The sequence below is a fragment of the Mustela erminea genome, chromosome 9 (genome assembly GCF_009829155.1).
Source record: "Mustela erminea isolate mMusErm1 chromosome 9, mMusErm1.Pri, whole genome shotgun sequence".
In the NCBI taxonomy this organism is placed as follows: domain Eukaryota; kingdom Metazoa; phylum Chordata; class Mammalia; order Carnivora; family Mustelidae; genus Mustela; species Mustela erminea.
The window spans coordinates 59,045,188-59,071,775 of NC_045622.1; the positions used below are offsets into that span (position 1 = coordinate 59,045,188).

Consider the following 26,588-nt stretch of genomic DNA (forward strand, 5'->3'; position numbering starts at 1 on the left):
TCAAGGCTTTGAAAAACTGAAAAATTTAAGGAATCTGTCCCTTATCTTCTTGGTCCTTACCCCATAGATAATAGGGTTCACCATGGGTGGGACCAGAAGGTAGATGTTGGCCACAAATATATGGACATGGGGAGCCACATTGTGCCCAAACCTGTGGGTGAGAAAAGAGAAGAAGGCTGGAGTATAAGACACTAAGATGACACAGATATGGGAACCACAGGTGCCCAAGGTCTTGAGTCGGGCCTCCTTGGATGGGAGGTGGAAGACAGTGTGAAGTATGAGAACATAAGAACAAATGATTAATATGAAGTCTAGACCACCAGTAAGGAAGGCAACAATGAGGCTGTAGGCTTTACGGATTCTTGTCTCAGCACAGGCAATCTTGATGAGGGCCATGAATTCACAGTAGGTGTGGGAAATGATATTTGTTCTGCAGTAGGGAAGCCAACGTAACAGAAAGGGGTGAGGACTGAGAAGTACTATGCCCCGGAGTACTATACCTAGGCCCATCCCCCCAATCACAGCATGTGTCAGAATAGCAGAATGTCTTAATGGGTTACAAATGGCTACATAACGGTCAAAAGCCATGGCCAGGAAGAAGCCAGATTCCATGGTGGAACAAGAGTGAATCAGGAAAACTTGAGTGAGGCAGGCTTCAAAACGAATCTCTCCATCATGGAACCAGAAAAGACTAAGAAGTTTTGGTACAGCTGTGGTACACACAATAAGATCAGCCAGAGCCAACATGCAGAGGAAGAGGTACATTGGCTCATGGAGGCTGCTGTCTGTCTTGATAATAAACAGAAGAGAACAGTTTCCCAGGAGGGCCAAAATGTAGACCAAACAAAAGGGGATGGAGATCCAGATGTGGGCAGTCTCCAGCCCAGGAATGCCAATGAGAATGAAGGCTGATGGATGGACATTGGTCTTATTGTATGCTGACATAACAGGGGTCAGAATTTTAGCTTTCTCTTCATGAAATTTTCTCTACACCAAGTAAAAGTAATAGCTTACAAATTTTCAAACCTTTGATGAGTTAAGTCAGCCAAAATGCAGGAAATTGTAGGTCAGGGAGTCATTACAATATCTATGAACATTTATAAATTATTTCACCATCATATCTGACTGTCAGATCTTATTTCACTGTTGTAATTTGTAATATGGCTGATCTGTAGATGCCAAATGAGGGAAAATATGCAGGTACCAAAAATCAGAGCTAAATGTATGAAAATCCAAAGTCTTCTATCCACTGAGAAGAAAGTAATGCCAACTGAAATCTAAAAAATGTGTAAGACTCTCAGGTATAATTCAGTAATTCAGTATTTACATACAACACCTATATTACATTGTATGTTAACTAACTGGAATTTAAATAAAACCTAAGAAATAGGATAAACACAAGTGTAGATGCACAGTGGAATAGCTGTATGCGTAATTGTTGAAACTTCACTGTATGTAATGAATATCTCCTTCAACTAACTTCTTTCATTAAGATACATGTATTTGTAAACATATATGTAGCATCATTTGGGAAAATGTGTAAGAGTCATGGGCTTGGGGGACATAAAAATAGTTGTAAGACAAAGATTACACAGAAAGAAGGAATGACAGGAAGATTTGAATAGAAAATGTACCTTTAGAAAAATATTTTAGTCATCCTAGTCTGGGACATGCAAAGATGCCAGGTTATAGGGTGTGGCATTGACAATGGAATGCCAAATTTCAGAGGATGTGTTGCTTGCTTTCGAATGACCAGAAGGAACTCAATCAACATGATGACAAGAGTGGGGTTGATAACACTGTGTCAGGAAGTGAACAGCTCATTGCGTTGTTTGTGACTCTCCATTGGTGACACCTTTGTGTTTACTTTTGACTGCACAGGCAAGAATTACAACAAATGTGATTATATCCACTAACATGAACTTCCTTCACTTCCTTACACTCATCTAGCATCTAGTTAGTCAAATTACTCTGACTGGCTCTCCACTGGCTCCCTCTCCAGGCAAATTCATCCAAACCTCCCCTCATGACCTTTCCTTTGCTCTGCACACTTCTCTTGCATTGGCTGACCCCTTCCCCACCCCATGTTGTGATTTGCTGATGACACTTCTTCAATTTCTTAAAGACTAGTAGAACTTTTTGAAAGCCATACTCGTCCCATAATAAACAGATCTTTTTCCTCTCTTCTTCTTAGAAGCACAATTGACACTGTTCCACAGACAGTCCTTTTTTACCACTATTATAGACAGCTGAAGATTAAAGGGTGTTGTGATCAAGAAAAATAATCCTTAAGCCAATGGGCATCGATATGGAGTGAGAGTGATGACACATGTTTTGCTCTTACTCTGTTGAAGTTTCATACCCAGAGTTTCTGCTTGCTGGGGTTATTTGGCCTTCCAGATCCCTAGAGGTGGATATTCTCTTTGGAATGCAAATACATCAGGTTAGGTGGGTCAAGGAACCATGGGACATTTATGTAATGACATTTCTGTCTGAGGCATGCTATGAGTTGGGACAGAAGATAAATCCAGGACAACCAATTCATTGGGGAGTTATATAATAGTGTAACAGTTAAACATTTTTAAATGCTTGATGTGAGTCAGTTCTTTTCCTGAAAACATTCCATGTATTAACTCATAAATATTATTGTGTTTGTTAGAGTGGAGGGGGAGTGGGAAGGATGGGGTGCCTGGGTGATGGACTTTGGGGAGGGTACATTTTGTAGTGAGTGCTATGTATTGCATAAGACTGATGAATCACAGACCTGTACCCCTGAAACAAATAATATGTTATATGTCAATAATTAAAAAAAATAAATTTTATCTCCATTTTAAATGAGAATAATTTAATTAACTTCTATAATTTTAAGTAGCTGGTAAATGATAAACCCTTTTCTAGCCACACACACTGATTCTAAAGACCTTATTCTTTTGTTTGTTTGTTTGTTTGTTTGTTTAAGATTTTATTTGTTTATCTGAGAGAGAGAGAGAGAGATAACAAGCAGAGGAGGGGCAGAGGAAGAAGCAGGCTTCCTGCTAGGTAGGGACCCTGATGTGGGACTCGATCCCAGGATCCTGGGATCATGACCTGAGTCAAAGGCAGACTCTTAACCAACTGAGCCTCCTGCGTGCCCCTAAAGCCCTTATTCTTAACTGTGGTGATAAAAACTGCCCTAAGCACGTGACAATATATTTGAAATTGTGCATATAAGAAGAAGAGGAGGACTTGTTCTATACCTAACAATAAAGAAAACCATCACCATTAATTTGATTATGAATACTGTTCAGAAGTCCCCAACTATTATATTCCATAAAGGAACTGGTCCAAATCCAAGCCTTTCTCTTCTTAATTAACCCTCCTGCACTTTCAACAGATGACCTCTCAGAGGGAAAATTAACCTCTCAACCTCAGAGACAAAATTAACATTTGCCACCAGACAGGTTTGTCAGCCTTACCCTCTTACCTTTATGTTTACGTACATGTAACACATTGAGCTAGTACATTTTCACATACTCTCCTTCCTTTAACCTGAAACGAAATTTCGTGTCCTTTTACCTATATTTGTAATTTCATCAACATTCTCATCTTTCTCATGCAGTTTTCCTTCATTTCTTCTACTTGCTCTATGCCATTACACAATTTAAATATATTTTAATGACAGAAAACATGTGGACAGGTGTGCCTGGGTGGCTCAGTTAGTTGAACATTTAACTCTTGATTTCGGCTCAAGTCATGACCTCAGGGTCCTGAGATGAAGCCCCAGGTCAGGCTCCATGCTCAGTGGAGAGTGTGCTGGAGATTCTCTCCCTCTCCGTTTGTTCCTTCACCTCCTGTCTCACTTTCTTTCTTAAAACAAACAAGTAAATATTTAAAAATAAAAAAAGAAAATATATGGACAGATTATGTAGAGCAAACATTCACACTGAAGTAAATGCAAATGTTCAATCATATAGGCTTATTCTTACTGGAAATCAGGAAATTAAAAATTAAATGAATATGATACAATTCATACAGTATTATATTTTTAACCAACAGAATTTCAAGATTGATGATGATAAGCATTAATGAGGTTTGGGTTAATGTGTGATTCTTATGCCCAATTGATTAGAAAGAATTACTCTTAGAAGAAAATTGCATAGTATTATTCTTATTAAAAAAAAGTTCTGGGCAGAGCAATTTCACTACTTGCCATTTAGGGAATAATGTTCAGAAATACATATGGAAGTATATACAGTAATTCTCATTGTAAAAGTGCCTGTGATAGAATTAATAGTGAATCATTCAAAATGTCCATCAGTAAAGTAATACTGAGCTTACAAATCTGTGTCATCTTTATATTATAGAAATGCTTAGGATAAGTAAAGTATATTTATATAAACTGACATTCAAATAAAAAAACGAAACAAAAGTTTGATTTTTCCATTAACGTTGACAAATTATGCAAAAATTAAGAGCATACTGTATTTGCATACATGCACATTTATAATGCAAATTTTATAAATATAAGAACTACGTAAAAAGGATACGTAGCCAGTGGAGGAGAGAACTAAAATGTGGAGTGGATGGAAAGAGGTGTAGACAGTAAAATTGAGCTGTATCTTGATAGCTTGACATTTTTAAACAGTGTCAATATATTTTATATATTCATGTATTACATGTATAGTTTAAGGCAAGTAAATAAATAACACAGTTACAAATGTTATTTGCCAGAAAATAATACAAACCAAGAAATTACAAAGAAAATGTGGCCTTCCATGTCTTATAAAATATTAGCAAATTTCTAACCTCTTGAAATATGTTGTCTATATCTCTCTGCATATAGAGAACTGGTCATCTGCTCAATTCATGAAGGTAGTGACCTGTGTCTTTGTTTGTCATGGCATTTCTTCACACATGGAAACCCTAGGTAACCTAGTTAGCATTGAAGATCCTGCTCACATATCAGCCTCTGTGAGAAAATTTTTCTAGGAACTTTGGACCATCATGGATATCCATCCTCAAGTGTTCCACTGACATGTGTACTTACCTATCTTCTATATCTTCTCATACTGTATTTTATATATCTGTATGTTTTTCTCCTTTATTATATTGTGAGTTCTTACTTGGCAGAAACCATGTATTGCCGTATATCCGTTTGTTCCAATGAATGAATAAAAAGAGGAAAGAAGACAAGGGAGTGTTCTTATTTTTCTGGTAAATAATTTCAGCATAAATTTAAGACAACCAGTGGAATCACTATAAATTTATTATAGTCTACACTATCTCCAAACACTACAGTGCATTAATAGTTTTCCTGATTCTAATATAAAATCTTTAAGACATACCCAGGGATTAGCTTCCAGCAAAATCAAATTCTCTCAACATTTGATTCCTTGTCTGACTACACAGCATGGAAAAAAGGAGGGATTGGAAGGAAAAAAAACCTCACATCTGCTTTTGGGGAGGAATAAAATAGAAAAAGAAAATCCTGTAATGTTTTTGGGCTAAATTCTGTACCCCTATTCATCCCTTTGCAAAAATACAATAGATCAACATGAACTGGCATATATTAGGTACATATAGTATATGCAGACATTACCAGGTGTTCTGTGAGGATGAGGATGAGCACCTTGGTTTGAGGAATACTTTCCTTCTCTCAAGACTTTTAAGGCTTCTAGATGAGCTCAGTTATAGACTTGTCTACCGATTTCTAAGGCTCTCATGGGCATAGAGACCACCCCCAGTGGTTTCTTGACAGGTGGGGAGGGGACGGTCTCCCCACCTGTCAAGAAATCACTGGGGGTTAAATTTGAGTTCATAACTCAGGTTCTAAGTCTTTAGAGCTAACCTTTTAGTAACAGGAGAATCCCAGAAGGGTGAGGGGAAGGCAGGAGAGTTTTTTCTGAACTGTCTCTGGAGCCTTCCTCTTGGCAGGATTGCTAGAGTCTCAGAATTGATTGTTCTTAAATATATCAGGTGTATGTATGAAGTAAGGGTAGATAAGTGTCTAGTTCCTTCACTTTAAACAATGACTTTTTATCTTTATTTTTATTTTTTTTAAGATTTTATTTATTTATTTGACAGAGAGAAGGAGAGAGAGAGCGCAAACAGGGGAGCGACAGGCAGAGGGAGAGAGAGAACCTGGTTCTCCACTCAACAGAGAGCCTGATGCGGGGCTTGATCCCAGGATTCTGGGATCATGACAGGAGCTGAAGGAAGATACTTAACTGACTGAACCACCCAGGCACCCCTCTCCCTTATTTGTAATATAGGAAAATATAAATTAAAAAAACAAACTACCATAATGTCACTTTGATATTTGGTTTATTTTATTCCATGATTTTCATATTCATATAGTTTAGAATATTCAAATCATATTAGACTTTAACATTTTTAAATTTTATTTTTTATTATTATTTTTTAATATTTTATTTATTTGGCAGAGATAGAGAGAGATCACAAGTAGGCAGAGAGAGAGGAGGTAGCAGGCTCCGTGCTGAGCTGAGAGCCCAGTGTGGGGCTCAATCCCAGGACCCTGAGATCACGACCTGAGCCGAAGGCAGCAACTTAACCAACTGAGTCACCCAGGCACGCCTAATTTTTTTTTTAAAGATTTATTTATTTATTTGATAGACAGAGATCCCAAGTAGGCAGAGAGGCAGGCAGAGAGAGAGGAGGAAGCAGGCTCCCCCCTGAGCAGAGAGCCTGATGTGGGGCTCGATCCCAGGACTCTGAGATCATGACCTGAGCTGAAGGCAGAGGCTTTAACCCACTGAGCCACCCAGGCACCCCAGACTTTAACATTTTATCTCATAGTCTAAATTTCATGTTGGACATGTACCGCATTTTTTTCATAATTCATCAGAATAAATTTCACAGAAAATTTAATTATATGAAATTAATCAAAATTGGATTTTGATGAAAGTTGAGTTGCATCTAAACATTACTGGGAAAATGTCACAGCTTTAAACATGCAATCCTTTCAGCCATCTAGATTTTTTTTTTAATTTTTTATTTTTTATAAACATATATTTTTATCCCCAGGGGTACAGGTCTGTGAATCACCAGGTTTACACACTTCACAGCACTCACCAAAGCACATACCCTCCCCAATGTCCATAATCCCACCCCCTTCTCCCAAACCCCCTCCCCCCAGCAACCCTCAGTTTGTTTTGTGAGATTAAGAGTCACTTATGGTTTGTCTCCCTCCCAATCCCATCTTGTAGCCGTCTAGATTTATTGTGCTCTTACATTCATTCTAGCCTCCTTTGAGAGCTTCAAACAGTTTTTACGTCATTTTCTGTCAATCTCACCAATAATTAAATTGTAGAAGTTGGAATTATATCATATTATTTTTACATTTATTTATATGCTTTGTGTATGATTTGAGTATGAATCTTATAAACTATATATACATAGTGGGGCTCTATCATATGTGAATTCCATATTTACTAGTTTGCCTACTCCTTAAGATTTATTTGTAATCCCAAATAAATTCTCATGGCACTTTAGCACTCACTTGCCAGAGTGCAAAGAGATGTGAAAAATTTGAATTGCCAGACAATTGCATTCTCAGCTGAGGCTGAAAAAAATGAGATTCTGACTTCCCATTTCAGCTATAAACAAGCGTTTTTACATTCAATTTAAGGTCAGGTTTTTCTTATTTTTTCCTGCTTTTTGTTGATTCCACTGTTTAACATGGCCCTCCAAGATAGTGTTGAAGTGCAACCCAGTAAATAACTATCTTGTTATTTATTCATGGAGTGTATCGCAGTTAAATAATACTTTTCTAGTGTTCCTAAGTGCAAGAAGGTTGTGCTTTACTTTATGGAAAAAATAAAATATGTTGGATAAACTTCATTCAGGTGTGAGTTATAACAGTGTTGCTTGTGATTCAAAGTTAATGAATCAAAAATAAGATACACCCAGACAAAGGAAGAGGAAGAGGAAGTTCATCTCTATATGAAGCCACTCTGGAGATTACTAAAGTAACATTTGAGGCATGTGATATGAATATGAAAAAGATGAAGAAGAGGATAAATTTGTGGAGTCATGAGACGACAACTAATTAAAAAAAAAGGACAATAGACAACACTGTGGTGAGGTCAAAGATGGTTACAGTTACATCACCTGGGATCAGAGAAAAAAAAAAAATCAAGCTCTTGTTGGATAGCACTGGGTTTGCTAGTACATTCTGAAAAAGCAAGGAGGGATATACAATATTAAACTTAGAGTCAAGGCAGATTCGGCTAATAAGAAGGCTGCAGAAGAGATTTTAAAGTGCCTATTAAGTGTACAGGAAAAGGATTATGTAGAAATCAGGTTTTCAACACTAATGAGACTCTCTTGTACACAGATGTTGGTGAATGAAACACAAGTGGCCTCCAAAGCTCCTGGCTTTCGATCATTTAAAGGGTGCACGATTAATTATAAGAGCCATGACCAACCTATAAGAACTATGTATTACAGGAAGTGTCTCTCACAGAAAAACACACATTAAAAAATTTATGTATTCATTGATTGACAAAAATGTTGTGCATTTCCCCTAAGAGCAAAGGCACCAAATTTCCTAATTCAGCGTTCAAGGTGACTTTATAGAACACAGCTACTGAAGGTAGTGAGAAATTCAGGGACCGAGGGAAGCTCTTCTGTGACAGAACTCTGCCAGGCTCGGGTAGAGGGGATGTGGGTAAAATCAAACTTTTCTTTGAATCCTTTTCAATTTGTCTTTTCTTATATGTACCACCAGGGTCCTGTAATCTCTCATCTAAATTCTGGAACTCTCCTAAAGGCCTTTCCATCCATCAGTGCTTGTTAAATCTGTGTTTTTGTACTGGGAGGAGTACTGGGTCCTCCTGTCATCTCTCTCACCTAAATCTCACTCCTCTGCCTTCATTTCTTTCCAAGCCAGGGACCCCTAATGGTTCTCTCTTTTTGAATCAGAATTCGACACTAGAATCCTCAGAGACTTTGTGTTTTTTACCAAACTGGCTCCAGGGAATTTCCTGTTGCAAGCTTCTCCCAGGCAAAGAGCAGCACCCTCATAAAGACTGAGCAGGTGAGATAAAACAGAGACAGGATTCCACGCTGGTGCTCAGTCTGGTGAGTCTTCCCCATCTCCCAGCTCACCGAGCATCCTTACTTCACAGTGAAGGGTGCAAGGAAAGACGGCGGATAGGGGAGGAAGAGAGGAGACACGGGAAAAGTGTGGGGCAAAGACTAAGACTGGTGCTTAGAGAAGGAGTAGGATCATGTTAGGGAAAACCATCCAATCCTAGTGAAAGCATTTGGATTTTAGCCTGAATCCAGTCAATGTACTTTTTAAAAATTAGTCTGCTTGAAGATATCTAATGAATGATGGACAACCAGTCTCTTTGGAACCTGCTTCAAATTGCTTTAAAACATTACCAGCTTAAATCTAACAACATACTTAAGATTTTTATATTACCTCTATTTTATGATGAAAATATGTTATGATGAAAAGTACCTGTTATTTACTTTCCTTTGATTATAGAGTGAGTAAGTTATGAAGCTGGGTTTCAACAAAGTTAGTCAGACTGTAGAGAGCTCTTGCTTTAAAGCAATGTAAAGTACTGTGTTGTAATCAACCTCCCAAATGATCCCATTAGGATGGAGATAAATGTAAAGATTTTAAAGATATTGAAAAAGTAGAATTAGCATTTTTGTTTGTTTTGTTTTTTATGTGTGAAAGAGGAGGAGGATGGTTTTCAGACTCTTTTTTCATTTTTTTTAAATTTTAGAAATAATTGACATAGAACATTATATTAGTTTCAGTTATACAACATCATGTATAATTGGTAAATGATTACCACAGTATGTCTGGTTAATATCCATCACCATACAGCATTAATCAGATTTTTGATCTAGTGAGTTCACCGAGTGGTAATGATATAAGCCAGACAACTACAGAATTTCATTGCTGTCTATGTCTTCTGACTATTTCTACTAAGCTATTTATATCACAGCCTCTCTACTTAGCTATTGAGGCCTCATGGTAGATTATAATTATCTGAGTTGAGAAAAACACTAATTTGTTTGTCTCACTACTTTATATTTATTTATTTATTTATTTATTTGACAGAGATCACAAGTAGGCAGAGAGGCAGACAGAGAGAGAGGGGGAAGCAGGCTCCTTGCTGAGCAAAGAGCCCGATGTGGGGCTCGATCCCAGAACACTGGGATCATGACCCGGGCCCATGGCAGAGGCTTTAACCCACTGAGCCACCCAGGTGCCCCATCCCACTACTTTATTCTTAAACAAAGAACATAATACCATCTGTCTCTCTATCAGTTTGAGTAGTGAACTCTATACTATGAGCTAAAGTAATTTTCTTTACTGATGATCTATTATGTATGATGAAAAAAGGAAAGCATTGTTTTTATCGCTTTCCACAATTACTGTGTACATTCCTAATCTTCAGAGATGTTATTGAGGAGTACAAAAAATTTTTTAATAAAATAATCTGCCATTGACACTTCACCAATATTGATAAATCACAGAAAATTAAGCCACCATAATTGAATTCTACTCTTTATCCGTGGGCAGGTCACATCACACCTTTTCAGACTATTCAATATTCCACTACCAGGCCAGAACATCATAGAAGAAAAGCTTTATTTTTATGGACATTTTGCAGTGTCTCCTACCAAAAATATCTATTGTTTTCAACTTCCTTTCTTTTCTAATGTCTGCCATTTCTTCCTAGGACTTCCAGCTTTCCCCATCCGTATTTTATTACTCCTTCTAGTACTTGTTTATCATGGACATGACCCTGTTCTTCCTGGCTTCTTTCCCATATTACAGTATCTGGGAAAGAGCCTAGTTGTCTTACTGAAAGTGTTATCATCATTAGTAGTGATCCTCTGGAATCCTCCAATGAAACAAAATGATGAAAAGATGCTTTCACTACGAAATAATTACATGTAATGAATGAGCAAGTGATTTGAAAATACTCTAACAAATGAAGTAAATAAGGTACATAAAAATATATTACAGTTTGGGGAACTTTGAAAATGATAGATTCAGCTCACTCAGAATATGCCACCTAGTCTTTTCTTCAATATATTTATCAGGTATCTTCAAGTCTTAAAATTATGACTCCCTCAGATTTGTAATGAAAACACTGATATCTTTTATTCTGATGGATGTGAGTTTAAAAGAAATTATGTTTGTGTGATTGTGTGTGAACAAAGGGAAGCTGGGTGTGTCTGTCACGACTGAGGCATGAATTAGTTTTGCCTTACTATCCACTCTTTCCATTTCAACTTTATGATTTCTTCTCTACTTTCTTTCTGTCCTTCTGTAACTATAAGCACTTGAAGCATTTGGTGAGTGTGTTAAACTATTTTCAGTTCAGACCCGTATGTGAAAACATGGTAACTGTTTCTCTCCATGTGTTTATAAAAATCTGAGCTGAAACTTGCACAGGTTCTGACAACATGGAAAGAGTCAGGACCTTAATGAATGACAGTCGTTGCTTTTTTGATCAAATTTCTTCTTCTGTGATAAGAATAATGAATGACTGCTAACTAATGGATTGATTTTAATCCCATAGACTTATTTTTAATAGTGTAGACTAATTTTAATGAGTTTGTGTTCACTAACACTTGCTACCTATCTTGTGTTTTAACAGATATATGTTACCATCTAACCTAATAAAACCAATAGAAATAACTTTTACAGGGGCTGTCATACCCCTTCTATGCCAGAATGGAAAATAAATTGTGTGGGTGATGATAGAAGGTAATTAATGAAGTAAGTAAGTATTAAGGCAAAACCTTAGCATGATTCTAGTGGTAATACACTTGCAAATTAAAAGAGAGGGGTTGACAAAGATGAATATATTAAGTAAAATATTTATTGCAATCTACGGTTTACTTCTTCCAAAAGCTTCTTGCTGAGAATTCACTTCATATTTTTCTATGTGGATTTCTATTTGTACATTTCTAGTTGTATGGGTTAACTGAGGAAGAAAATGTACACAATTGTATATTTTTGTTTTTCTTAGGTTTAAAACATTGCAGAGTTTTATCGGGGTCCCACAGATTAGTGAACACACATCTATAAGAACATGGACTTACGCATTACCTAGCAGGATGTCCCTTCCCAATGACACCCAGTTTCATCCTTCCTCCTTCTTATTGCTGGGGATCCCAGGACTTGAAAGAGTTCACATGTGGATTGGTTTTCCCTTTTGTGTTGTGTATGTGATTGCACTTTTAGGAAACCTCACAATTCTGTTTGTGATCCAGGCTGAAAACAGCCTACACCAACCTATGTTTTACTTCCTGGCTATGTTGGCTACTATTGATTTGGGTCTGTCCACAGCTACCATCCCCAAGATGCTTGGGATCTTCTGGTTTAGTCTTAGGGAGATACTCTTTGATGCTTGTCTCACTCAGATGTTTTTTATCCACAACTTCACTGGTATGGAGTCAGCAGTCCTGTTGGCAATGGCTTATGACCGCTATGTGGCCATCTGCAACCCACTCCGATATAGCACCATCCTCACCAACAAGGCTGTTTCTCTGATTGGTGTGGGTGTGTTAGTGAGATCATTCATTTCTGTGATACCATTTGTATTTCTTATTTTGCGATTGCCCTTCTGTGGGAATTATGCCATTCCCCATACCTACTGTGAACACATGGGTCTTGCTCGCCTCTCTTGTGCCAGCATCAAGATCAACATCATCTATGGATTGGGTGCTATTTCAATTCTAGTCTTTGACATCATAGCCATTGCCCTGTCGTATGTTCAGATACTCCGTGCTGTTTTCCGTCTTCCTTCGCGTGAAGCCCGACTCAAGTCCCTCAGCACGTGTGGTTCTCATGTTTGTGTCATCCTTGCCTTCTATACACCGGCCCTCTTTTCCTTCATGACACATCGCTTTGGCCGAAATGTCCCCCGCTATGTCCACATACTCCTGGCCAATCTCTACGTCATAGTGCCACCAATGCTCAACCCTGTCATATACGGAGTCAGGACCAAGCAGATCTATGACCGTGTGAAGAAAATATTCTCTCAAACATAAAGAATTAAAAAGGAATAGCACCTAATGTATGTGAGATGGAACTTCTGAGTGGAGAAACACCTTGTTATATTAAGTAAATGTGCTTGGCAATAATGTTCATGGGAGGGAGGGTCTATAAATAGTTTGATGAATTCAGAAAGTGAAAGCTTAAGCTTGGCTATCCAATTCGTATGGTAGGTGATGGCCCATTCATCTTTATATGGGATTTTGAATCTCTGGTGTCAGTAGAAGTAAAGTAGAATTTACAGGGTGTGCTGCCTTTTTTGTGTGCTAGTGACCCTACCTCACTCAGGCTTTTTGGATAATTCTTCTTTTTCTCCTCCTCCTCCTCTTCCCCCACCCCCTCCTCCTCCTCCTTCTTCATCTCTAGGCATCCTTGTCTCTTTCTTTCTTCTTATTTTGCATCTCCTTCTTATCTCTCTTTCATTTTCTTTTTCCCTTTCTTCAGAAATTAGTCATTTTCATTCCATTATAAGAACTATATTGTGATATCCTGTGATTTCACCATAAATAGTGTAAACATCCAACATTTTGTAGATTAAGTCCTTATTTTGTACAGAGAGATGGAGAAAGGGAATAAATGGGGCTACAAAAAACTTCACCTTAAATTTTTATGTAAAGTTTGTTACAAATATATTTCAGTTTTCATCGACCCAACTCTGATGTACACATAAAAGAAGAAGCTGCCTGCAGCTGGAGACTCTTCTTACTGTCACCTTGGTTCTATTGGTTTCCTAACTTACTTTTAGACTCATTTTGTAGATGTTTCCCTTGTCCCTTGTAGATGTTTCCCTATGTCTTTGCATATATGATTTGCACAGTAAACAGAACTTTAGTATATTCCTGGTTCTAACATTAATACATATATTTCAATGATTCTCAATTCCTTTACTATCTAAATACAGTCATAGTTTTATTTCAAAGGACTAAGCATGTAGATTTAAATTATATGATGTTTAAGTCATCAGCATAGTGTCCTGCATGTTGGTTACAGTAAACACAAAATAATTGTTAGTTGTTAGCATTACCATCATTATTTGTATTACTGTGCTTCATTTATTATTCTCACCCTTGATAACAGTGCTTCTATTAAAGCTGTTTATGGGTTTTATTTTAATAGCACCCTTGCAGAAAATACACTGAAGCTGAAGTGACATAAAGTACAATAAATATAAAATATAATATATACATTATATATGTACATTATACACACACACACTCAAAAGATACTAATGCACAGCTAATTAGCTGACATTTTATAAAAACTTGGTTTTCTTAAAATTATTTAGGGGAAATTTAAAAATGCTCATTTCCCCTAAGTCCATAACAAATGACATTTACATTTTTCATGTATATATTTAGCAAATACCTCTCAGTCTTTAAAGCGGAAATCTTTAATTTGGAAATAATTATTCACATCTTTTATTCTTCTCTTCCTCTGTGTATAACACAAGGGAACTAATTTCCACAATCTTGTGTCATATCAGCTCATATTTATTAATCTCACTTATGTTCCTTTTCCTATCTGTATCCTGATCTCTTGCACCAACCACATGATAACTCTTCTCTCTGAAGTACCTCTATTGCCAGCCAGCTCCAGTATTCCATACTAGCAAATTTTATTTTATAAATATCTTTCAGATATTTTATTTTCTGTTTCCAATAGTACCATCTTTATTTAGCATTTCTAGTGACCAACATGTGATCTTAGGAATTTTGCTATATTCCCCATGCCAGACATCCTCCTAACTTTAGGTTTCTTCTCACAAGCAACATCCTTGGTTTTTGTTTTGTAGAGCTATGGCTACAAACTCCTCTCTGATGCAAATATACCTACTTCCTATCACTAAGTGCCTTTCTCTTCCTCATTCACTGAACAGTAATGGCACATCAATTTTCTGGTATTTGAACTTGAATTTTTAAAATCTACTATTCAAATAAAACCTTATTTCAGGGAAAGGTAAACATTGGTTCACACAGGAGTGAATTTTTATATGTCTGCAAATTTTAAGGAAACTTCTCTTACACTGTTGAAGGTAGAGCAATACTTACTTTTCTTGGTTTACTTAGTTTTCTTGGCACTTATGATTTGTTCTCTTACAACTTGATATTATAATGACTTGTAGTGAGTGCATTTCATTTTCTCTCCTCCTGGGCCATAAAGAAATTGATCTTACCTTATGTATCCACTCAGTTATTCACAGGGTGAATCACTCATCTACTCAATAAATGAATGCTGAATGAATCAATCTAATAAAGAATAAAATAACTTATGTGCTTGCTATAAATCATAATATAAGAAAGCTGCCATTAGATGTATGTGGTGGTGTAAGCTACCATTGTGATTTTTTTTTAAAAAAATGATATAACTGATATAATCAGTGGGAATATCGTCTCCCAGTCAGTGGTTTTCCTAGTGCGTTACCATCCTAATAGAAACTATGGTAAGTAGTGTTCTTATATTGTTCTATGATTAAATAATGTAATTTCACTTCTATTTTTTATTCATGATGTTGAAGAATAAATTTTGACTTGTTATTTCATAATATTAGAGTAAAATCTTTCCTTTCTTTGACGTCCATGTATTTCATCTTTTCAAGTACATTTTATGTCATTTTATTTTTATGTTAAAGTAATTTTTATTGACTTTTACTATCCAGAAAGGCTGTCATTCAGATTAAAAAGAGAGATATAGAACTTCCAGGATAGACAGAAACTGAAAGAATATGTGACCACCAAGCCAGCCCTGCAAGAAATATTAAGGGGGATCCTTTAAGTGAAGAGAGACCCCCAAGAGTAACATAGACTAAAACGAAACAGAGACAATCTACAGAAACAGGGACTTTACAGCTAATGCAATGGCACTAGATTAATATCTTTCGACAGTTACTCTGAATGTAAGTGGGCTCAGTGCTCCAAACAAAAGACACAGGGTATCACATTGGATAGAAAAGCAAGGCCCATCCATATGCTGTCAAAAAACTCATTTTAGACCTCAAGCCACTTCCAGACTGAAAGTGAGTGGATGGAGAACAATTTACCATGCTAATGGACCTCAAAAGAAAGCTGGGATAGCAATCCTCATATGCAATAAAATAACTTCAATCCAAAGACTAATAAGAGATGAAGCAGGACATTATATCATACTTAAGGGGTATATTCAGCAAGAATATCAAACAATTATAAATATTTGTGTCCCAACATGGGAACAGTCAATTATACAAACCAATTAATAACCATAGTAAAGACACACATTGATAATAATACATGAATAGCTTCATGAATACATGAATGACTTCAACGTTGCACTCACACCAATGGACAAATTAAACTGAAGATCAACCAAGAAATGAGGGCTTTTGAATGACACACTGGACCAGATGGACTTCAAAGATCTATACAGAACATTCTATCCTAAAACAGAAGAATACTCATTCTTTTTGAGTGCACACGGAACTTTCTCTAGAATAGACCACATACTGGGTCAAAAATCAGGTTTCAAGTGATACAAAAGATTGAGATTATTCTTTCCATATTTTCAGACCACAATGCTTTGAAACTAGAACTCAACCAAAAGGAAAAATTTGGAAGGAATGCAAACACTTGGAGGTTAAAAAGCAACCTGCTAAAGAATGAATGCGTTTTTGATTACTGCTTGCATTTCCCTGCTGGTTGTTTGTCTATTTAGATTTTCTATTTCTTCTTGTTTCAGTTTTGGTAGTTAATAAGTTTTCAGGAATGCAATCATTTCTTCCAGATTATCTAATTTATTAGCATATAGATGATCCTAATATGGTCTTAAAATTGTCTTGATATTGATCATGATCTTTCCCCTTCCATTCATGATTTTATTAATTTGGGTCCTTTCTTTGGTGTTGGTCATGATCTCTCCCCTTTCATTCATGATTTTATTAATTTGGGTCTTTTCTCTTTTCCTTTAGATAAGTCTGGCCAGAGGGTTATTGATCTTATTAAGTCTTCCAAAGAATCTCTTCTAAATTCATTCATCTATTCTACTTCTTCTGGTTTGTATTTCACTGATTTCTGCTCTAATCTTCATTATCTCTGTTCTCCTGCTTGGTTTAAGTTTTTTTTTTTTTTTTTAACTGTTTTTTTTTTTTTTCTCCACCTCTGTTAGGTGTAGGGTTACCTTGTGTATTTGGAAAATTTTTAAAATTTTTTGAGAGAGGCTTGCATTATTATGTACTTCCTTCTTAGGACAGCCTTTGCTGTATCCCAGAGGTTTTGAACTGATTTGTTTTCATTATCATTAGTTTCCATGAATTTTTAAAATTCTTCTTAGGAATAAACTTAACCAAAATGTAAAGGGTCTATATGTGAGAAACTACCGAACACGTATGAAAGATGTTGAGGAAGACACAAAGTGATGGAAAAATATTCTATGCTCATGGATTGGAAGAATAAGTATTGTTAAAATGTCTATGCTGGCCAAGTGATCTACACATTCAGTGCAATCCCCATCAAAATATCACTGGCATTTTTACAGAACTGAACAAACAATCCTAAAATTTGTATGGAATCAAAAAGGATTCCAAATCACCAAGGGAATGTTGAAAAAGAAAACCAAAGCTGGGGGTATGATGCCTGACTTCAAGATATATTGCAAGACTGTGATTATCAAGACAGCATGGTACTGGCACAAAAACAGACAGATCAATGGAACAGAATAGAGAACCCAGATATGGAACCTCAACTCTGTGGTCAACTAATCTTCAACAAAGCAGTAAAGAATATCCAATAGAAAAAAGACAGTCTCTTCAATAAATGATGCTGGGAAAATTGGACAGCCACATGCAGAAGAATGAAACCACCATTCTCTTACACCATACACAAAGATCAACTCAAAATAGATGAAAGACCTGAATATGAGACAGGAATCCATCAAAATCCTAGATGAGAACACAGGCAGTAACCTCTTTGACCTTGGTTATAGTAACTTCTTGCAAGACACGTCTCTAAAGGCAAGAGAAACAAAAGCAGAAATGAACTTTTGGGACTTCATTAGGATAAAAAGCTTCTGCGCAGCAAAGCAAAAGGGTTGCAGAAAGGGAGGTGGTGAGGGAATTGGTAACAGGTGATGGGCATTAATGAGGGTATGTGATGTGAGGAGCACTGAGTGTTACACAAAACTAATGATTTATTGAACACTACATCAAAAGCTAATGATGTACTATATGTTATTTAATTAAATTTAAATAAAGAAGAAAGCCAGTAAGACTAGCAGTACATAGAAAAGAAAGAAGAAATTTTTTTCTTATTTGTTAGCTATGATATATTAATAAATTATTGAGATTCCCAAGACACGGGTATTGGAGATTCCCAAGACATGTATTGGTCATTAATGTTCCAAATATGCACTGTTATAATATCTAATAAAATCAAGATGCAAAATTTACACAGTAAGAGATTCTGTTCACTTCATATTTCATATGAATATATTTGGTAGCATTCGTTTTGCCCCTCTGATTCTTACTGACAAGATGTAGGTGGGGAAGGTGGGTGTATATCTGCAATCTATTAGTCTCTTTATCTCAGGTGCAGAGAAGGATCTTTCTCAGGAGACTCTTGGGTATTAGTTCTGGTTCATGCAGGGAATTTGAGTTGGCTTTGTTTTCAGACAGTCCCCCAAGGACCCTAAATATGGGCAGTATAAAACCTTATTCCCTTTAGTAGATATACTGGAGCTCTCTAGCCCTATTCCTGCTGGAGGTGAGTTTCCTATTAAATGTGTGATGGAGATGAATAGTGACCAGAGACTCTTGTCTAAAAGTTAAGGAACAGACTACAGCTACATTTATTAACCTAATATATTTTATCTCACTACTGTAGAAAGATCTTCTGACTGAAAGAAGTCTTACTACATTACACTGAGACAATTTAAATTTTTAAATTTATAAAGTCCCTATAGAAGGAACTTAAAGTTGTGGTACAAATGATCTCAATTCTCAGTGATAATTGTGTATCAGGGCATGGTCTTCCAAAATACTAATTTAAAAATAGGCTCTTCAAGGGCCCAGAGTAAGTGCAGATTTATAAAATTGATTACAAAGAGGGAAGCAGAGACATAAGCAGCCTGAAGATGAATATTACGTACAGGCTTGCAGGACTTACCTTGTTGGGGAATCTCTGTTTTTTAAATGTTATTAATAAAATATTTCTCCAAATTTGGATGTTTCTCTGTCACTTTTCTCAGGAGTAAATGAGAGTTGAGATGACCGTCTTTCCTACATTCGTTCCTATCTTCTTTCCCTAATGATTCCTTGTGTTTTTCGTTCTTGTCTTCCTTTTTTCACTTTTCCTCCCATCTTTTCCTATCTTTTTTATACTTTCCTTTTTTTTCTATAGTGATATCTCTGCTTTTTTTTTTCTATAAGGAGAAAGAAAGAAAGATAGAAAGAAGGAGGAAGGATGGATGGGAAGATGGAGAAAAGGAGAAACAGAGAGGGATCACAACTACAGTGTGGTAAATCAGGAGTGTGTATTTCTTAAGCCTGATGTTGACCACCATGATTATAATTGGAAACAAATCTTTACTTCTCTCAAAGCTTCTTCTTTCAATATAGATTTTCACTATTCTTCCCCCAAATCTCCCTCCTCCACCCACACACTACAAAGATGGGTAGAATTGCTGGATATATGGAAAGAATTTGGCAACCAACAGAAATCTTCAGATTCTTTATTAATTCCAATCAGAATGTTATAACAAAGCGATGTGTTTCTCTCCTGGAGGTAATTTCTAGCTGCAGAATTTTACTATCTTTGTGTGTCTTTTTTTCAGATCTGATGCACAGTACAGTGTATGGTGTGTTTATCCATCTTTGTGCAACTCTTATTATATCTGAGATTCAGCACAGCACATCTGTGGGGGAATCTGAGTAAATATGGAGAGATGCAGTCATCAAAATGACCAGATAATTTTGGATCTGGTTTTCTAAATATGTATCAATGTATACTGAATACTAAACAAAACAGTTAATGAAATCTTGTTGTATTTACTATCATTCTATAGTTCTAGGTACACTTATATTCCCTTTATATTGTCATATTTTGTGTGCAGTTGTCTGTACTGTTGCTTGGTGATGTCGTGTTGATGTGTTTAGGTAAAGTGAACTTTGTCTCCAAAGAAGATTGATATTTCAGTATAAATATAAGCCATTTATGTTTTTTAAAATTCCCTCCAGTTTTTATTGGGGCTTCAGTAAGGAATATATGATATTATTGTCCAAAACTTGAAAGGGAGGGAGACTTTTTATAAAGTTAATGTTCCTTCCATTTGAAGAGTGCTAAGTGTGTTCCCGCATATTACTTTATACTCGTTTTAGCATTAGTTTTTCTTTTCTTTTTTTTCCTTTTATTAATCCACCTTTCTTTCTTTCTTTCTTTCTCTTTCTTTCTTTCTTTCTTTCTTTTTCTTTCATAATAGAGAGAGAAAGAAGAGAAAGGCAGAGAGAGAAGGAGAGAGATGCTTAAGCAGGCTCCATGCCCAATCAGAGCGCAATGTGGGCTCAGTCTCACAACTGTGAGATCATGACCTAAACTAAAATCAAGAGTTGGACAGTTAAATGTTTGAGCCACCCAGGCCTCCCAGCATTAGCTTTTATAATAAGAAAACTACAGATAAAAATTAAGCCTACTGGAAAGTTTTGAGATATGCTTTTGTTTTTCCTTCTAGAGTAGTCAACTACTTCTCATCTCATCCGTGGCAAGATGTTCCACACAAACACTTCCACTTTCCACCCAGACACCTTCTTTCTTACAGGCATCCCAGGACTTGAGAGTTCCCATGGCTGGATCTCCCTGCCTTTTTGCTCCATTTACTTAATGGCTCTGTTGGGCAATGCTACGATTTTGCTGATCATCTGGTCTGAGCATACTCTGCGGGATCCTATGTTCTTCTTCCTAGCCATCTTATCAGCCATAGATCTGGCCCTCTCCACAACCTCAGTGCCCAGAATGCTGGGTATCTTCTGGTTTGCTGCACATGAAATTGGTTTTGGAGCCTGTGTGGCTCAGATGTTTCTGATACACACCTTTACAGGAATGGAGTCCGCTGTTCTGCTGGCTATGGCTTTTGACCGCTATGTGGCTATCTGCGTGCCACTCCATTACACAACCACCCTGACACCCCGAGTGCTAGCAGGCATTGGTGTGGGTATTATAATGCGCCCTGTCTTGCTTATGTTGCCCATTCTCTACCTAACCCATCGTCTGCCTTTCTGTGAGACTCGAATTATTGCTCACTCCTACTGTGAACACATGGGCATCGCCAAGTTGGCCTGTGCCAACATTCGAGTTAATGCCATTTATGGGCTTTTTGTGGCTTCTTTTCTTATTTTAGATGTGGCATTGGTTGGAGTCTCTTATGCCTACATCCTTCATGCAGTTTTCCGCCTCGCATCTCGAGATGCTCGTCACAAAGCTCTGAGTACGTGTGGGTCACATGTTGGGGTCATGTGTGTTTTCTATACTCCTTCTCTCTTCTCCTTCCTCACCCACCGATTTGGCAAAAAAATTCCCCGTTATGTCCACATCCTGGTTGCCAATCTCTATGTGGTTGTTCCACCTGCCCTCAATCCTACCATCTATGGTGTGAGGACAAAGCAGATTCGTGAGTGTGTGATCCGTGTTTTCACCTCAATATAAAATCCCTTGTTTCCTTAGCTCTTGAGGACATGCACAGAACTGAAAGAAGTTGATTTTGACCCAACTCTAGGTTAATTATCTTTTTAAATGCTCCTCAGATCAAGAGATCCTGTAACTCCTAAAGGAACAAACTTTAGAGAAAGCTTTCTGTTCCCTTTTTTTTTTTTAAGATTTTATTTATTTATTTGACAGATAGAGACCAGAAGTGGGCAGAGAGGCAGGTGGGGGCGGGGGGGAAGCAGGCTCCTGTGAGCAGTGAGCCCGATGCGGAGCTTGATCCCAGGACCCTGAGATCATGACCTGAGCTGAAGGCAGCGGCTTTAACCCACTGAGCCACCCAGGTGCCCCGAGAATGCTTTCTGTTCTTAAATCTCAATGTTTCTTCTCCCTGTTAGTGTGGAGTGCTTGTTTTTCTGAATATTGGGTTCCTTTATAGTAGGGGGAAAATCCCACGAGAGCCTTTTTCTTTTAAGTATAGAGATTTAGTGAACCTCCATTTCTCTATGTTTGAAAATAGGATAGTATTCCAGCTGGCACACTTAGTTTATGTCAATTGCCTTGTTTTCTCTGAAACAAAGAACTAATTTTGAATGTAAAATAAAAAAGATGTTCATAGATTTCTGTGAAAAACTTAGATATATCTGATTTCACTGGGGACTATCCTGGGGTATTTAGTGCAGTTTTTGTTTTTTTAAATGTCTCCAGTTTTTGCCTTTCATTTTAGCATCTTTTTACTTATTCTTCATAAAACCCTGTAGGCACTATGTGCCCTCACTGTGCCACCACCACCCTTTCTGGAGAAGCAGGAGGCGAACGTACCTGAAAACAAGTACATGAAAACTTGTGTTAAAGAATGAAAATCTTGTTTTCAAGAGAAGCTTGAATGTATGGAATTCTAATAGTGAATATGAGTTATATTTAGTCATATTTTTTTTTCCTTACAAGGGTGTGTGGTGTTGTGTGTGTGTGTGTGTGTGTTAAGTGTATTTAGACAAACTTCTATCTATAGTACTATTTCTCCCTCTCCAAAGCCCTCTTTCCTTGTGAACTACAACATACATGCATCCTTTTTAATTCCATGCTTTGCAGAAGTAGATGAATCTCAGACAAGTTCAGGTAGAAAATAAATTTTCAAAGTTCCCCTACTTTTACAAGAATTGTGTAATCTTTTAGGAACGTATCTCTTCCATGACTTCTGGGGATCAAGGATCTCTTTATTAATCTTCCTGAATTTGTTGTGAGCAGAAACAGATGTATACATAAAAAATCATGAGACAGAACATAAAAGCACCTGCTCAGGAGGCTAGGAACAAGTTTTCCTATGTCATGTTTGCCATCTGATGGTATAAAAACGACTGTACAACTCTGCAACATGACTGATCCAGAACATGTACCTTCAGGGTTTAGAAGTATGGAAGGTTATCTGTCAGCAAGGAGCATGGACTAGAGACATCGGTAAACACTTTCTGAAAGGAATTCAAGGATATCTAAATATAATTATCTGAAGAATTTACTTCCTGGAGCATCTTGAGTAAATTAAGTGCTCTTTTCTCTTAGAGACAGAAAGATGTACATTCTAAGCTCTTGATGGCCTCTTTTTTTCAAAAGAATAGCAACAGTGTTCTTCCCAGTGTTTTCCTTAATTGGATGCTGTGTTTCATTTTAAGCACAACTCAAATTTAGTAATATTTAAGAATAAAATACATAAAATAAAGATTGATATCTTTCCATTTATAAATTATTATTATAAGTTGGCTTTAAATCTCCATCCATTATGAGGCTCCTTATCTTGAAAGCCACACAAGATTACCAACAGGATTCCTCAAAGAAACTAAATTCAGTGTCCTACCTTTTGAGGGAAAGTTCGTACATATTTCCAGTTATCTCAATGATAAAATTCAGATATGCCAATCTGTAAGTAATGGTGTTTTCTACTAAAATTTTAATAGCTACTATATATTCATGTCCTAACCATGTTTTTTATAGTCTTAATGTTCATTGCCTCCAACCATCTCCCAAGGTTCCTTTCCATACATTCCATATGATTAAAAAGCCAAGCAGAGTTTAGCAACAACAGCAATGAAATTATCTTTTAGATCTATATATAGGGTCAGCACTCCCAAATACTATGTTGGTGGGTCTTGATCCCAAACAACACAGAAAATGGAGCACTGTTCCCCCACCCTCATGCAGCCAAAATTTCACTTATAACTTTTGACACCCCCAAAACTTAACTACTAATAGCCTGCTGTTGACTTGAAGCTTTACTGATAATATAAACAGTAAATTAACACCTATTATTGTAAGTTATATATTTTATATACATATACTTACAATAAATAAGGTAGAGGAAATAGAATGTTGTTAAGAAAATGTAAAGGGAGAGAGAACACATGTATAGTGTTGTACCGTATTTAAGTGGATCCACATAGTTCAAACTCATATTGCTCAATGGCCAGCTAGATATATGCAAATGATATAAGGCCAACGGGAGAAAATTTGCAGTTCCAAATACCTAAATATCTCCATATTTATTAAATAAGTTGCATAACTAATTAATAACCTTCCAAAACAATCAGGTTCTGAAGGTTTCAGAATGAAACCTGATTGATGAAGTCTACCAATCACAAAAGAAAGAAATTACATCAATTCTTTAAAACCACTTCCAGACTATAGAAGCTAAAAAATACTTATATTATGAAGCTGGACATACCCTAATAACAAATCATTTAAATATGTCCAAAAACATACATAGAGATTATATCTAGCTATCTAGCTAAATATATAGACCATGTCTCAAAATTATCTCTCATGAATAGATGTAAAAATCCCCAATGAAATATTATTAAATTAAAACTAACAATTTATCAGAATAAGTAAGTATGCACTGACAAATGGTGTTTATTCTTTATATACAAGATTGATTCAATGTTCAAAAACAAACAATGTAACCTAAAGAAGAAAAATTACATTGACCATATCAATGGTTAAAAATATATATTTTCTGGGGCACCTGGGTGGCTCAGTGGGTTAAGCCTCTGCCTTCAGCTCGGGTCATGATCTCAGGGTCCTGGGATCGAGCCCCGCATTGGGCTCTCTGCTTGGCGGGGAGCTTGCTTCCCCCTCTCTCTCTCTGCCTGCTGCTCTGCCTGCTTGTGATCTCTCTCTCTCTGTCAAATAAATAAATAAAATCTTAAAGAAAAAAATATATATTTTCTTAAAACAACAACAACAACACATACTTAAAATAACACACAGCAAACAAGGAATAGAGGAGATCTCCCTCAGTTTGACTAAAAAATCAAAACCTTCAGGTAAAACATATGTAACTTTAAAAAGTAATAATAAACCAATTAAAACTTGTGCAAAAGATTTGTCCAGGCATACCACATAGAAAATATACAGATTGAAAAAAGCACATGAAAAGATGTTCAGTATATTTTTCCAAATTAAAAGATGCAAAAAGTTTCCACCTTGCACCTCTAAAAATGGCTAAAACTAAAAATAAATCAGTAAGGAAATTTCATAGGTAGGTGAGCATGCAAAGGAAGTAATAGAACTTTTCATTCATTTTTAGTGGAGATGCAAAATGGCACAATCATTTAGAAAAAAGTTTAGAGGTTTTTTTACAAAGGTAAATATAGTCTTACCATATGATCCAACAATTACATTCTAAAGAATTTGTCCAATGGTTTTGAAAACTATGTCCACATATAAATCTACATGTGGATACTCAGAACAACTTTATTCATAAAGAACTGGAGGCAGCAAAAATGCCCTTCAATAGGAGAATGAATATCCAAACTATGGTATATCCAGTGTACATAACACATGGATATATTCAGCATTAATAAGAAATAAGATGCTAAATCATTAAGTGACACAGATGAATCTTAAGTGACACAGATGAATCTTAAATGCATTTTCTGAAGTAATGGAAGCCAATCTGAAAGGGTTTCACCTTGGGTGACTCTAGTGAAAATATATTCTGGAAAAAGCAAAACAAGAAATCACAAAAAGTATCCATAGTTGCCAGGAGGAGGAGGACTGGGGTGATATTGAATATGTGATGCACATGGAAGTTTTTAAGTTGGTGAAACTATTCTATATGATACTGTAAAGGCGGATGTATGATATACATTTGGAAAAACCCTTAGAATTTTGAAACACAAAAGATGATCTTAATGTCTGCAAGTTAAAAAAAAATCATGGAGGAGTTCAGGGGATTCCATGATGAAATGCATAGTATGAGAAATATTGTATATTCAAAATGTAGGGAAGAAAAAAACCTCACTAGGGTGGATGAAAAAAAAATTTTTAACCCAAGTAGTTCTGGAAAAGAGTGGAGTCTGTGACACCAAAGGCAAAAAGAGCTATAATAAAGCACTGTTCTCTCTTGGGCAATTTTTCCCTCATAGAGTTATAGGTTAACAATTCCAATGCACCTACATATGCATAGTGTTATTGAACAATTATGTAAATATACGACATATAGTGAGGACTAGGTTTCTTATTTTTTTGGAGTGTGAGTTCACAGAGAACCATGAGGGGATATTAGAACAATTCATGGGGTAACAGATTAGAGTTAGAGACATTACCATGTTTAGTTTTAGTAGATGGAAGATGATAGAAAGATGATAGATAAATAGATGACAAATATTTATAAATATGGGTATATACACAGGTTAGCATATACTCCTATATTTCTTTGATATACCAGGTGAGATGGTTTAAACCAATGACACCCCAGTAGCAAAGTACGTCCAACACCCAAACCTTTGTTTCTAATACCATTATCCAATAAAAGGTATCAGTAATCCTTGGAGAAATATCACATTCTAAGATTTGGGCAGGTGATATATGAGATATGCCTGTAGAATCTCATGGTCCCA

The 26,588-nt window shown here is 36.4% G+C and overlaps 3 protein-coding genes across 3 annotated transcripts; 2 read left to right on the top strand and 1 right to left on the bottom strand.

Annotated features, from left to right (window-relative positions):
* Window positions 1–951, bottom strand: LOC116599768 (olfactory receptor 52D1-like). Its single transcript, XM_032359743.1, has one exon. It carries the CDS (start codon window positions 943–945, stop codon window positions 1–3), a length of 945 nt encoding a protein of 314 aa, XP_032215634.1. The 5' UTR covers window positions 946–951.
* An 11,139-nt stretch (window positions 952–12,090) lies between these two features.
* LOC116599227 (olfactory receptor 52E2-like) lies at window positions 12,091–13,032 on the top strand. Its single transcript, XM_032358993.1, has one exon. The coding sequence runs from the start codon at window positions 12,097–12,099 to the stop codon at window positions 13,030–13,032; it is 936 nt and encodes a 311-aa protein (XP_032214884.1). The 5' UTR covers window positions 12,091–12,096.
* Window positions 13,033–20,754: 7,722 nt separating this feature from the next.
* LOC116599769 (olfactory receptor 52J3-like) lies at window positions 20,755–21,696 on the top strand. Its single transcript, XM_032359744.1, has one exon. It carries the CDS (start codon window positions 20,761–20,763, stop codon window positions 21,694–21,696), a length of 936 nt encoding a protein of 311 aa, XP_032215635.1. The 5' UTR covers window positions 20,755–20,760.
* Window positions 21,697–26,588: the final 4,892 nt, after the last annotated feature.